This window comes from Engystomops pustulosus, chromosome 11 (genome assembly GCF_040894005.1).
Source record: "Engystomops pustulosus chromosome 11, aEngPut4.maternal, whole genome shotgun sequence".
In the NCBI taxonomy this organism is placed as follows: Eukaryota; Metazoa; Chordata; class Amphibia; order Anura; family Leptodactylidae; genus Engystomops; species Engystomops pustulosus.
In genome coordinates this window covers 10,631,663-10,646,739 of record NC_092421.1, presented here as the reverse complement: position 1 = coordinate 10,646,739, position 15,077 = coordinate 10,631,663, and the positions used below count along the sequence as shown (strand labels likewise).

At 44.6% G+C, this 15,077-nt stretch overlaps 1 protein-coding gene across 7 annotated transcripts in view; it reads left to right on the top strand.

The window, feature by feature from the left end:
• Window positions 1-14,215, top strand: part of SLC43A3 (solute carrier family 43 member 3) — a 72,546-nt gene extending 58,331 nt beyond the window's left edge. For all 7 annotated transcript variants that reach the window (XM_072130330.1, XM_072130326.1, XM_072130328.1 and 4 more), the window contains exons 8-14: window positions 624-763; window positions 4,767-4,882; window positions 7,860-8,009; window positions 8,108-8,209; window positions 11,526-11,709; window positions 13,382-13,505; window positions 13,586-14,215. In XM_072130330.1, coding sequence (XP_071986431.1) covers window positions 624-763; window positions 4,767-4,882; window positions 7,860-8,009; window positions 8,108-8,209; window positions 11,526-11,709; window positions 13,382-13,505; window positions 13,586-13,705 — 936 coding nt within the window. In that variant the 3' untranslated portion in view covers window positions 13,706-14,215. The remainder of the gene's footprint in view (window positions 1-623; window positions 764-4,766; window positions 4,883-7,859; window positions 8,010-8,107; window positions 8,210-11,525; window positions 11,710-13,381; window positions 13,506-13,585) is intronic.
• The last annotated feature ends 862 nt before the right edge of the window (window positions 14,216-15,077 follow it).

Sequence of the window (15,077 nt, the reverse complement as noted above, 5' to 3'; positions counted from 1 at the left end):
GGATCTACAGCTAGTATGAATCTTATGATAGCCCCGCCGCTGCATTTTCACAGCAGAGGCGGCGGCAGCAGTGAGGGCCCCAGCACGGGGACAGTAACCTGCTGGGGCACATTTACTAAGGGTCCGCACGGCACATTTTCGTTGGGTTTCCCGACTATTTCCGATTTGCGACGCATTTTAGTGTGGTTTTTGGTGCACGCAATCAGATTTTGCATGCGACACAAATTGGGGGGCGTGGCCGGCGGACAACTCGACTGATTCGGACTGAGCGCGGGATTTACAATTCAAATTGTGTCACAAGACATGGATTCACATACACTGGGAAGAAGAAGATGAACTCCGGCGGACCTGAGCGGGGAAGCGACACATGCAGGAAAAAGGACGCACGATCATCAAGAATCGCGCCGGAGAACGCACCTCGGGGATCGCGACAGGACCGGGTAAGTAAATCTGCCCCACTGTCTCTAAATATGCCCCTATATGTATATGACCACCCTATGCTGTGTACATAAATAATGCCCCTACATATAGAATGTGACTACAGGGTCTGAAGCATCGGTCTGCATTGGCGCTGTATACATAAAACAATCATTGGTGTCATCTAAACTTGTGTACTGTTCTAGGTTCTCTACCAGAATGGGATCTCGCTGCAGGATTTGTTTCTGTTTATATCATGTTGTAGCATTTTCCACATTTTAAGGACACTTTTTTTGATGCCAGACACTCATATCCCTTTCCCTGTTCCTGAAGGTTACAGATATGGGTGAGTTCATCATCGTAGTTTATTTTTATATATTTAACCACAATCTAAAAATATGACCAAGGGACATTACTCATAGATCCAGGCACTGTGACTGTGGTAATCTTCTTATGTTTGTTATCCATGGCCTCCTGGGTGTTACCACAGCTCTTTCGGGCTGCAGCTTCACAAGCTGTTACACTGTGCGGAAACACTTTCCTCTTCTACTATGTGAGATTACAGCAGTCAGAGGGAGGGGGAAGTGCTCAGGATATGCTGATCGCATACGTTGACATTTAGCGGCAGACAGAAGCATAGCTGTTGCCTCCGTTTGACCACTATACATTGGTGAAAAAGGCAGGATGGAAAGACGTAGAAAACTTCAATACCTCTAAGGGCAGTGATGGGCAACCTTTTGAGCTTGGTGTGTCAAAATTCGCCAAATAACCGAGCATAACTCGGGTGCTGTGTCACCGTTAGAAATAAACCTAATTTTGTAATAACTTGTCCAGCAGCGGCCTCCCCTTATTAATAACATGTCCAGCAGCGGCCTCCCCTTATTAATAACATGTCCAGCAGCGGCCTCCCCTTATTAACTCCTAGGCGCACCACGACGTTATACTACGTCCCCGGGGCTAGATACTTAGCGCACCGGGACGTAGTATAACGTCCAGCTTCTGGGACCGGCTCACGAACGGAGCTGGTACCAGAAGCAGCGGCTGTCAGCTGTCTATCACAGCTGACACCGCGCTGTAAGAACCGCGATCGGAGCCGACTCCGATCGCGGGTGTTAACCCCTTACACGCCGCGGTCAAGCATGACCGCGGCGTGTAAGGGTGTTCCTGCTGTGGATCGGATCCCCCGTGCCGCTTACTGGGGGATCCGATCCCCTTCCGGGCAGCTCCGAGGACTGGCATGTGCCCCGGAGCTGCCCGGTCTCCATGGCAGCCAGATCCCTTCCGGGTCTGACTGCAAACTGTCTGAGCATGCGCAAGCAGTGTATCAGAGCATCACTGGTTTAAGTTCAAGTATGTATAAGTAAAAAAATGCAAAAACAGTTAACACTACACATTATAATAAATAAAAAATAAATACATAAAATATAAGCCCCTAAAATGTCACTTTCCCATAAAAAAACTTAATAAAGTATAAAAAACATAAAAACACAAAAAACCCCCGCATATTTGGTATTGCCGCGTCCGTAACAATCTGCATAATAAAACAGAATTGTTACTGGACCCGCACGGTAAACGCCGGAGGAAAAAAACGCAAAAAACTTTCCGAAAAAAGATAATTTTTTATTAATACCCTATAAAAATGCTCTAAAAAGTGATTTAAAAAATTTTATGCACTCTAAAATAAGCCCACTAAAAAGAACAACTGTTCTCGCAAAAAATAAGCCCCTAACAAGATTTGTCAGCCAAAAAATAAAAAAGTTATGCATATAAAAAGATGGTGATGCTAAAATGAATAAGATTTTCTCCAAATTAGTTTTTATTCAGTACAATTGAATAAATTACACAAAACCCCCACATATTTGGTATCCCTGCGTCCGTGACAATCTGTATAATAAAACAGAATCGTTATTAGATCCGCAAAGTGAACCCCGTAAAAAACAACCTAAAAAAACTCTCTGAAAAAGATGATTTTTTATTAATGCCCTTTAAAAATGCTCTAAAAAAATTGATTTTAAAAAGTTACGCAATCTAAAATAAGACCACTAAAAAGAACAATCATTCTCGCATAAAATAAGCCCTTAAACAGATTTGTGAGGTGAAAAATAAAAAAGTTATACATATGAAAGACGGTGATGCTAAAATTAACAACAATTTTGCCAAATTACTTTTTATTCAGTAAAAATGGTAAAAAATTAAAAATATATATAAATGAAGTATTTTCATAATCGTGGCGACCCATAGAATAAAAATAATATACTATTTTTATGGTATGGTTAACGGCCAAAAAAAAAAACAAATAGAAATTTTCCTAAAAATTGATGATTTTCATTTCCTCCACCAACAAAGAGTTAATTAAATCTCACCAATTAGCTATAGAGGCTCCAAAATTATGTATTAGAAAAGTGCATCTCATGTGGCAAAAGAAATAAGCCCTATAGGTCCTCATTAAAAAAAAGAAAAAAATTATAGCCTGTACAATGTGACATAGCAAATCTGATCTGGATGGCGCCTCCTTCCCCTCTATGCCCGGCCGTGCGCCCATACAGCAGGTTACCAGCACATATGGGGTATCCGTGTACTCGGGAGAAATTGGGTATCAAACTTTGTGGAGCCTTTTTTCATTTAATCCATTTTAAATGTTTAATTTTCCACCCAAAATGAGTGTATTGTGAAAAAATATTACAATTTGCAGACTCCACCTCCGTTTTGTTTTAACCCCTATAAAACACGTAAAGGGTTAACAAACTTCTTAAAAGTAGTTTTTCATACGTTGAGGGGTGTAGTTTCCACAATGGGGTAATTTATGAGTCTAGCTATTATTTAGGCCTCTCAGTGTCAATTAGAAGTTGAGCAGGTCCATCTAAGTACGGGTTTTGGCGATTTTACAAAAAATGTGAAAAATGGCACCCAAATTCTGAGCCTCATAACATTCTAGTAAAATATGTGGAATCTTAAAAAACCATGGCAACATAAAGCAGACATTTGGGAAATGTAAGTTATGAATTTATTTGGGTGCTTTGACTATCTGCATCAAAAGTAGAGAATTTAGAACGTTGAAAATAAAAAATTTTTCAAAATTTTTGCCAAATTTTGTTTTTTTCATAACTAAACGCAAAAGATTTCATCCAAATTTTTAAACTAATTTGAAGTACAATGTGTCACGAGAAAACAATCTCAAAATCCCCTGGATATCTCATAGCGTTCCCACGCTATAACCACTTATAGTGACACAGGCCAGATTTGTAAAATGGGGCCGCGTCCTTTAGGCCAAAATAGGCTGAGTCCCCTAGGGGTTAATAACATGTCCAGCAGCGGCCTCCCCTTATTAATAACATGTCCAGCAGCGGCCTCCCCTTATTAATAACATGTCCAGCAGCGGCCTCCCCTTATTAATAACATGTCCAGCAGCGGCCTCCCCTTATTAATAACATGTCCAGCAGCGGCCTCCCCTTATTAATAACATGTCCAGCAGCGGCCTCCCCTTATTAATAACATGTCCAGCAGCGGCCTCCCCTTATTAATAACATGTCCAGCAGCGGCCTTCCTTTCCTAATAAAATGCCCCAGCTGCCTCCCTTTACTATTAAAATGCCCCTATCGGCCTTCCTTTACTACTAAAATACCCCTAGACGCCTCCTTTTACTACTAAAATACCCTAGCCGCCTCCCTTTAAATATAATATAATAATAAACTTATATACTTACCCAGTGATGTCTTCTTCCCTGTAGCTTTACTGACGATAATGGCGGCTCGGCTCCTCCAGGTTACATTGCACGTCTCGGGTCACGTGACTGACGTCAGGTCGCCTCAGTCACGTGACGAGCAGCGCGCATTGCAGCCTGGAGGAGCCGGAGGAGTTGTAGACGATGGGCGGACCAACGCGGCGCCAGACAGGTAAGCAGGGGGCAGAAACACAGGGGCCCATGCTGGACATTAACACAGGGGCAGCACATTACACAAGGAGGCGGACCCGCCCGCGTGTCACCAAAAATGGCTACGCGTGTCAGTGCTGACACGCGTGTCATAGGTTCGCCATCACTGTCTAAGGGAGAGGATGTAAGAAATTACATGCCATATACTGTATATGGTGGATACATCTGTAGGATGAGCTTGTGCATAGCTAAAGTGCAGGCCTCTTACACAGCATAGAAGGACTGTCTAGAAGAAGAAACTGTGAAGAATTTTCTCCGTAGACAAGTGACCATGTAATATCAGGTAGGTTCACAATGGCAATCACCTGATCAGCTGTCTTAGAAGGTGGAACATATATATATGTATATAGCATCCTTGTAAAGGAATCTCATCCCTTATGATGTCATCTTCTCCAGCTGTATTCATTGTTCTCCTCAGTGTGGGATGTGCAAAACTTAGTCATAAAACATTCAAATCTCTAAAACCTGGACATAATAAGGAGGAAACGGTGCAGAAAACAAGAAATACTTCCACCAAGAGTCTCGAAAACCACGGTAAGTGTCATCCGGAACCAAAGGATAATATCAGAAGAATTCACTAGTGCAGACTCCTGCAGATTCACTAGGAGTCTGGAGGAGACAGAGGAGTCTGGAGGAGACAGAGAAGTCTGGAGGAGACAGAGAAGTCTGGAGGAGACAGAGAGGTCTGGAGGAGACAGAGGGGTCTGGAGGAGACAGAGGAGTCTGGAGGAGACAGAGGAGTCTGGAGGAGACAGAGGAGTCTGGAGGAGACAGAGGAGTCTGGAGGAGACAGAAAAGTCTGGAGGAGACAGAGGGGTCTGGAGGAGACAGAGGAGTCTGGAGGAGACAGAGGGGTCTGGAGGAGACAGAGGGGTCTGGAGGAGACAGAGGGGTCTGGAGGAGACAGAGGGGTCTGGAGGAGACAGAGGAGTCTGGAGGAGACAGAGTGGTCTGCAGGAGGACTGAGGGGTCTGCAGGAGGACTGGGGGGTCTGCAAGAGACAGTGGAGTCTGGAGGAGACAGAGGTGTCTGCAAGAGACAGAGGAGTCTGAATGAAACAGAGGAGTCAGGGGAAAGATGAGACTGGAGGTGATGGAGGGGTCTGGGGAAGGACAGAAGGTTCTGGAGGAGACAGAAGGGTCTGAAGGAGGACAGAGGGGTCTGGAGTAAGAATTTAGGGAACTGGGGGAACGCAGAGGGGTCTGGAGAGGAACAGAGGAGTCTGGAGGAGACAGAGAAGTCCGGAGGAAACAGAGGAGTCTGGAGGAGACAGATTACCTTCTATTGAATTCACCACTGTTGGATCAGCTGATGCGGCTGCGGCTGCAGGACCATATCCCTAGGGCTGTTTGCAGGGGATGTGCCTAGTAGCACAACCACAGCAGGTGAACAAGCCAAGATATCTATAATAAGGGTTAGTAAAACCGAACTACACAAGAAGCGCATTTCTCTCCCCTTTTTTTGCTTTATATATCAATTAAAGGTACAAGTGTTTTCTCATGGTTTTGTGGCTGGTTGATCCTTAAGAGATCTTTCTTACAGATGAAAACAAAATATATCGGATCCCGTTGACTTTATTGCAATTCAATAGAATCAATAATAATTTTGTATTATGGGGCCAAAATGATGCTGGATCTGAGGTCCAGTAACAGATTTCGTCAGTCCCAAAGTGAAGAAGATGTCATTGCACATTACTATAGGTTAAATGCTGGCTGATTCTTGGGAATGGTGAGATGGGACTAGTGAGACGGGACTAGTGAGATGGGACTAGTGAGATGGACTCGTGAGATGGGACTAGTGAGATGGGACTAGTGAGATGGGGCTAGTGAGACGGGACTAGTGAGATGGGGCTAGTGAGATGGGACTAGTGAGATGGGACTAGTGAGAGGGGACTAGTGAGATGGGACTAGTGAGATGGGACTAGTGAGATGGGGCTAGTGAGACGGGACTAGTGAGATGGGACTAGTGAGATGGGACTAGTGAGATGGGACTAGTGAGATGGGACTAGTGAGACGGGACTAGTGAGATGGGACTAGTGAGATGGGGCTAGTGAGACGGGACTAGTGAGACGGGACTAGTGAGATGGGACTAGTGAGATGGGACTAGTGAGATGGGACTAGTGAGATGGGACTAGTGAGACGGGACTAGTGAGACGGGACTAGTGAGATGGGGCTAGTGAGACGGGACTAGTGAGATGGGGCTAGTGAGACGGGACTAGTGAGATGGGGCTAGTGAGATGGGACTAGTGAGATGGGACTAGTGAGATGGGACTAGTGAGATGGGGCTAGTGAGATTGGACTAGTGAGATGGGGCTAGTGAGATGGGACTAGTGAGATGGGACTAGTGAGATGGGGCTAGTGAGATGGGGCTAGTGAGATGGGACTAGTGAGATGGGGCTAGTGAGATGGGGCTAGTGAGATGGGACTAGTGAGATGGGACTAGTGAGATGGGGCTAGTGAGATGGGACTAGTGAGATGGGACTAGTGAGATGGGACTAGTGAGATGGGGCTAGTGAGATGGGGCTAGTGAGATGCGGCTAGTGAGATGGGACTAGTGAGATGGGACTAGTGAGATGGGGCTAGTGAGATGGGGCTAGTGAGATGGGACTAGTGAGATGGGGCTAGTGAGATGGGGCTAGTGAGACGGGACTAGTGAGATGGGGCTAGTGAGACGGGACTAGTGAGATGGGGCTAGTGAGATGGACTCGTGAGATGGGGCTCGTGAGCTGGGACTAGTGAGATGGGGCTAGTGAGATGGGGCTAGTGAGATGGGGCTAGTGAGATGGGGCTAGTGAGACGGGACTAGTGAGACGGGACTAGTGAGACGGGACTAGTGAGATGGGGCTAGTGAGATGGGACTAGTGAGACGGGACTAGTGAGACGGGGCTAGTGAGATGGGACTAGTGAGATGGGGCTAGTGAGATGGGACTAGTGAGATGGGACTAGTGAGATGGGGCTAGTGAGATGGGGCTAGTGAGATGGGACTAGTGAGACGGGACTAGTGAGATGGGACTCGTGAGATGGGGCTAGTGAGATGGGACTTGAGAAATGGGAATGGTGAGCTGGAACTGGTGAGATGGAACTGGAGAGATGGGATTTGAGAGATGGGAATGGTGAGATGAATTGGTGAGATGGGACTAGTGAGAGGGGACTTGAGAGATGGGAATGGTGAGATAAGACTGGTGAGATGGACTAGTGAGATGGAACTACCGTAGTAAGATGGGACTGTTAAGATGGACTCAGGAGATATGAGTGGTGAGATGGACTCGTGAGATGGGGCTCGTGAGCTGGGATTGTTGAGATGGACTTGTGAGATATGAGTGGTGACATGGACTGGTTTTGGCGCAGGTCTGGAATGGACCACATATGCTTTATACGTGAGTGACAGAAATCATTGGGCATTCGGTAGATAATAATCTATAGATCAGACATAGAACACTCATAGATGATTCCTGTATACTATTCTATTACAGTATCTTGAGCAGATGAACCATTGTCTTTTCTTTATACAGACAACGAGGTCTCTTTTCGCAGTTGTGCCCTGTCATCACTTTTCGGGTGGCACCTGATCTGGCTTTCTCTTATGCAGCTGAGGCACTACTTATTCATAGGAACCCTCAACCCCACAATTACACGCTTAAGTGGAGGAGACCCACATCTCGGTGTGTATAATATGATATGTGGCACTTTATGGACATTGTCATTGACATCTACCATTCCAAGTGAAGATGTGATGTTATCTGTATATTCTGTATTTCAGTGAGTAAATATACAAACATTTTTGCCATATCACAATTTTGTGGGGTTTTGTGTGCTCCTTGGAATGGACTCATAATGGACAGGCACAAAAGGAAAAATAAAGGTATGTCCTCCATCATACTTTCACTTCATACTCTCACTTATTGGCGGGTGCCCATGGGGTTCATGAAGATCACCGCAGCCAAATAGCTTCAGGTTATGTACTCCCCTCCGGCTTCAGGTCTATACTCACCTCCGGTTTCTTCTCCCCTTGGCCAGATGGGCTACGGTGATGTCGGTGGCGGGGCAGGGGTGATTAGGCCTTGGGGCACGATGTTGGTTTGGAAGCTTGAGGGACCCTAGTCGTGTGAACAGTCCAGAGCCCATGGGACACTTAATCCATTACTGCTTCTTCCCACATATCATGTGTAAAGAGGGCAGCTCATAAAGATTTCAGTTTGGCACTCAGAGGGGGACCTTTGTGATACACCAATGCATCATGCACCAGCGTATGATGAACGCGCCGACCCTCCCCCCCCACCGAATCCATCGGAAGGATTGGGCCACCTGATGTGTCCTGCTGCTGGCTGTACTGAACTGTGCTATTTCCAGAGACCGCTCAGGCTATAGCGTGTGTGCAGGTGTGGGATCGGCTGCATCCCCTTTAAAAGGAAACCTGTCACCAGGGACCTCGTTTTCACGAAAGACAGGTTACAGGAGCCCATCACACCTGCAGTTCACATCTGCCTTTCTGCTTTCTCTAAGCATTTGCATTACAATATAATTGTGTGTTATAACTTACCTTGCACCCTGACAGAATCCTCTGTGTAGTCCCAGGGGTTGGGCTTTGGTTTTGATGCATTTCAAAAAATAACATGTGACTTGTCTGTGCTGCAGACTCCTCAGCTCTCAGCCCCCACCTTTGTGCTCCTGTACATATCACAGATACACAAAGGTGGGGGCAGGTTCCCTTTAAAACATAATAATATTGTAATACAAATGCTTAGAGAGGGCACAAAGACAGATTTGCACTGCAGGGAAATCAGTGAAAAAATGCATTTGCATTGTTCTCTTGTGGCCTCGGCTTTTAAAACTTTCCAAATACACCTCACCTTTATTCTTTGGTTCAGTGCAATCACTGGGATACAAAATTTATACAAGTTTTATTGTGTTTTAAAACAATTAAAAACCTTGTGTATGAAGAATTGTTTTTTCGTTTTGCTATCTTCTGACGCCAATAACTTTTTCATACTTTGGTGTACGGAGATGTTTTCATTGCTACTATTTTGTGGACTGTACAAACTTTTGATCACTTTTTGTTACTTTTTTTTTTATATGTTGCAAAATGTCGAAAAAATGGTGTCGCTGAAATTTGAGTGTTCTTTTCCGTCACGGGTTCAAGGCCAGAAATAACTGTAATATTTGCTAGATGGGATACCTTATATACTCGAGTATAAGCCTAGTTTTTCAACACAAAAATATGTGCTGAAAACCCAAACTCGGCTTATACTCGAGTAAACAAAATGAAGGTTTTACCAGGTTTTTGTGGTAAAATGAGGGGCCTCGGCTTATACTTGGGTCGGCTTATACTCGAGTATATACAGTATTTTGGGAGGCGGTGATACCTAACATGTTTATGATTTGAATTTTTAGGTTTTATTATTTTTATTTGTACAAAAAAAGTCTTCTTTTCGCCAAGTTCTACAGAGATGTGTAAGGTCTCATTTTTTGCAGGATGAGATGACCAAAGGTGATTCAGACATTTGGGAACTATTTTCCCTTACTGTGATCACCCCCGGGAATAATTAATAAGACACAAACATGGAAAGACAGTGCAAATGTAACGGGACCTTAGACAACATCACCGTGGTCACATGACATAAAGTAGCCAATGATATAACAGAACTCTCTCTCACTGTTTCACGGTATGTTCTGTAGCAGTGAGACCTGCATATTATAATATCAACCTTAATTGACCTGCACATAATATAAGGCTCCTTACTGTGGCCAACCCCCTATGGTCCCGTATAATAACCCCTAATGCAATGGGGCAATATATAAAACCCTTCTTTAATTTTATCCTCCCTTTACATTTGTTTTTTCACTTTTATTTATCTCCTGAAACTTATACTATCTGTTCTCCTAACCCCACTACTCCTCACATGGTGTGGTCCCTGTTCTCTTTCCCCCTCATATTGTGGCCTCCTGTCCTCTATTCTCCTCTTACTGTTGTCCTCCATCCCTCTGATATTGTGGCCTCCTGTCCTCCATTTTTCTCATAATGTGGCCTCCTGTTCTCCATCCTCCTCATATTGTGGCCTCCTGTTCTCCATCCTCCCTCATATTGTGGCCTCCTGTCCTTCATCCTCCTCATATTGTGGCCTCCTGTCCTCCACCCTCTTCATATTGTGGCCTCCTGTTCTCCATCCTCCCTCATATTGTGGCCTCCAGTCCTCTATCCCCATCATATTGTGGCCTCCTGTCCTTCATCCTCCTCATATTGTGTCCTCCTGTCCTCCCTCATATTGTTGCCTACTGTTCTCCATCCTCCCTCATATTGTGGCCTCCTGTCCTTCATCCTCCTCATATTGTGGCCTCCTGTCCTCCACCCTCTTCATATTGTGGCCTCCTGTTCTCCATCCTCCCTCATATTGTGGCCTCCTGTCCTTCATCCTCCTCATATTGTGTCCTCCTGTCCTCCCTCATATTGTGGCCTCCTGTCCTCTATCCTCCCTCTTACTGTGTCCTCCTGTCCTCCCTCATACTGTTGCCTCCTGTCCTCCCGCATATTGTTGCCTACTGTCCTCCATCCTCCCTCATGTTGTGGCATCCTGTCCTCTATCCTCCCTCATATTGTGGCCTCCTGTCCTCCATCCTCCCTCATACTGTATTGTGTATTGTGTCCCTAGTCCCCATATACCAGGGTATTAAGCAAAAAAAACCCTGTTACTCACTTTCCGCCGTTCCCCACAGCAGTCCCACTTCCTCTTCTCTCGTCTGAGTGTTGGGGCCAGCTGAGGGGAGGAGCTACCTCCTCACATGGCTCCTTCGGCCTGTGTGGTGTGGAGGGGGCGTTAAGATTCAGGATTTCTAGTGCAGGTTCTGTATGAATCTGGCGCCCCCTGCACTGCTCCCACAGAATGCACCAATTTTTTTTGGTGCACCTTTAACATGGGGCGTGTGACACAATTCTGTCGGTCACGGTATGATAAATGTGGCGCACGGTCCGACTGAACAACCCTTTATGTGCAGAGTTTTGTATAAATACTGTTAGGAATGTGTGACAAAAAACTGGAGCAGGGGCTTTAATAAATGTGGGCATAGTATTTTCATGTGTCCCACAAATTGCTTTGTGTCCCTTAATCACGCCATAAGCCGTCTCGTTATTGAGAACTGTCATCCTGAATCCAACTTCTTAGATTTTGTATTATATCCCTCAGTTTCAGATTCCCTGGATGACCTCCACTCCTCGGTCCTCTCCTTGTTACTGACCACCATCCAGTGCATCCTCTTCTCTCTCTGCGCCTCCATCTCGCAGCTTCCGGCTCTGTATCCCACGTTTATCCTCCAAGTACTCAACCGCTCCTTCTTGTATGGGGGAAATGCTGCCTTTTTATCGATAGCGTAAGTCACCATTAACCCATATTTGTCTGGCTATTTAAGCGTGATGTTAGACCATGGTCACCACTAGGGGCATAACTACATCGGTATCAGCCATAGCAGCTGCTATGGGGCCCGCAGTGTCAGGGGGGCCCATCATCCAACCTGACACACTAAAGAGTGGAGGATATGCAACATTATATACATATTATGCTGCACATTGTACACTATAATATGTATATAACAATGAACATGTGCACAACATGTATGTCTGTATATGTTACTGTATGTATGTGTGTGTTTAGGCTGGATGTGCAACAAAATATATATATATATATATATATATATATATATATATATATATATATATAATATATATATATATATATATACAATATATGTGTGTACAATAATGACTGCATAAATATGTGCATTTAAGTGAATAAATGAGTGTTAGTGTATAAGTGTATAACTATAGTGTAGAACCATGTATGTGTGTATATAAGTACATTATATAAATGTGTGTATAAGAGTGTATACATGTACAGTATGTATTTGTGTATAACTATAGTTTAAAACTCAGGGCCGGTGCCAGCACTGGGTTTACCCGTGCAAGTGCAGGGGCCCAGAGCTGCCGGGGGGCCTACATAGGGGGGCTGTATCTAATGAATCCATAAGGGGCAGGGGCGTAACTTTAGGGGGTGCAGAGGCTGCGATCGCACCTGGGCCCAAGAGGTTTAGGGGGCCCTTATGGTGTCACTTTCCCATATGAGAAGACTATTACTATAAACCATACATTATAGTCGGGGGCCTTTGCACTGGGGACCATCAGCTTCTAGTTACCCCACTGATAGGGGGTGAGGGGGATTTATATAAAATAACCATGCCAGTATGTCGCCCAGGGGCCTACTGAAACCTGGAGCCGACCTTGTTAGAACTATATGTGGGGCACATTTAAGAACAGTGCAGTCTGTACTATGTGCAGTTTGCCTGTGTATAGCGCAGGGGGCGCCAGCCTCAGGATTTCTGGTTCCTGTTCTTCATAAATCTGGCGCACCTGCACTGCTCCAGAAGAGTGCACCACCTTTTTTCAGTGCACCTTTAACACGGAGCGTGCAACACATTGCTGTCGGACTTTGCTTGTTAGATGTGTCGTGACGCCCCCTTCAGTGCAGAAATTTGTATAGCATGACGCATAGTGCAGCTGCGCCACAAAGCGGCCGCGTGCAACACAAATGTGGTGCTGACTATTCTTAAATACCTGGGCAAGGAGGTTGTATACATGTATGTATTTGTGCACCATCATATTCCGTAGCTTTACAAATCAGAGGGGTCATATACAAGTATAATGTCACATTACAGAGTACAAACAGCTACATGGAACAACAGGAGTGAGGGCCCTGATCACAGGAGCTTACGTAAATGTGTATATGAGTGTATACATGTAAGTATGTTTGTAGAGCCATATTTGTGTGTATATAAGTATATATATATGTGTGTGTGTATATAAAGATATGTATATTTTTAAGGGGAGCCCCATTTAGAAGTCTGCTGTAGGGCCCTGCCACTCCTAGTTACGCCCCTTGTCACCACATCAGAAGACTATTCCACATAGTTGGGGAATTCGGATAGATTTTGCACCGGGGCTCAGGATCCTTATGCTTCCTCTCTCATGCTCCCCTCTTGTGTTTTGTAGCTTCCCCCCCAGACACTTTGGAAAGCTGTACGGACTGGTGATGTCTCTGTCGGCGGTGGTATCACTACTGCAGTATCCTGCATTTTCTATCATTCGGACGTATCTGCACGGAGACCCCTTCTATGTACGTATACAATTATGTAGGATGTAGCCTCCACAAATCTCCAACTTGTCCTTCATCATTGTGTCCTTTACGTTTTCTAGGTCAACATTTCTTTAATGATCCTGATGTTCCTGACGCTTGGTCACCCAGTCAATGTTTATCGGGTATGGAGAAAGAAGAGCGGTCTGAGAGATAACACGGAGGGACAGGCCGATCTATAATCATCTCACCATCACTTCATAGCTTGCCAAATTCACCATCAAAAATCCATCCTGATAAACCAGGGACATTACTCATAGATCCAGGCACTGGGACTTTGGTATCTTCATATATTTGTTTTTCAGCGGCCTACTTCCTTCTAAAATCAACTTTTAAAATTATGCTAACAAGCCTGAAGGGCTGCAGGGGGTGTTCCCAGTGCCCCTCTGAATCCTGCAGATTCACAGGCTGTTAGTCCGTCTTCCCCTTCCCTTGCTACCTCTGTCTGATGTAATCTCAATGCCGCAAAGGAAGTTCCATCACAAAGTGGGAGAACGTGAAGTGCACCTGCACAGTGTAACAGCATGTGAAGCTGCAGTAGCATAATTTAAAAGGTTGATTTTAGAAGTAGCCACAGTCACTGTGCCACGATCTATGATTAAGTGTCTTTGATAGATATTCGTGATAGATTTTACAATGCCAAAAAAATGTTTATTGATATTAAGAATAAACTAAAGTGCACTTAAAGGGAATGTATAAGCAGTTTTGACATTTTTACTCCTCAAAACAGAGAGTTAAACCTATCACAGTTTCTAACCTGTATTTATTTGGAGTCATTTTTAATATTTCCCCCTTCCCTGAGCTCTTTTGGTGCCTTTTATTTTTTGCACCTCATTTGTTTTTGTAGTTTTGGCTCTTTATCAAATGCAGATTTTTTTTTTTGGACTAATTACGCACAAATCTTACCATTGCTTTTCCTATGCATGGTAAGGAATGGCGTGCTTTTGTGCAATTATTGCACCCTTTTAGGCGGAGATAAGCTGTGACATCATCTATTGTCAGTAGTGATGTAATAATGGGTAAGTGTTATCTATATAGAGGACATTGTAGAGGGAGGGGGAGGAGATAAGCTGTGACATCATCTATTGTCAGTAGTGATGTAATGATGGGTCAGTGTTATCTATATAGAGGTCATTGTAGAGGGAGGGGGAGGGGATAAGCTGTGACATCATCTATTGTCAGTAGTGATGTAATGATGGGTCACTAATATCTATATAGAGGACATTGTACAGGGAGGGGGGAGGAGATAAGCTGTGACATCATCTATTGTCAGTAGTGATGTAATGATGGGTCAGTGTTATCTATATAGAGGTCATTGTACAGGGAGGGGGAGGAGATAAGCTGTGACATCATCTATTATCAGTAGTGATGTAATGATGGGTCAGTGTTATCTATATAGAGGTCATTGTACAGGGAGGGGGAGGAGATAAGCTGTGACATCATCTATTGTCAGTAGTGATGTAATGATGGGTCACTAATATCTATATAGAGGACATTGTACAGGGAGGGGGGAGGAGATAAGCTGTGACATCATCTATTGTCAGTAGTGATGTC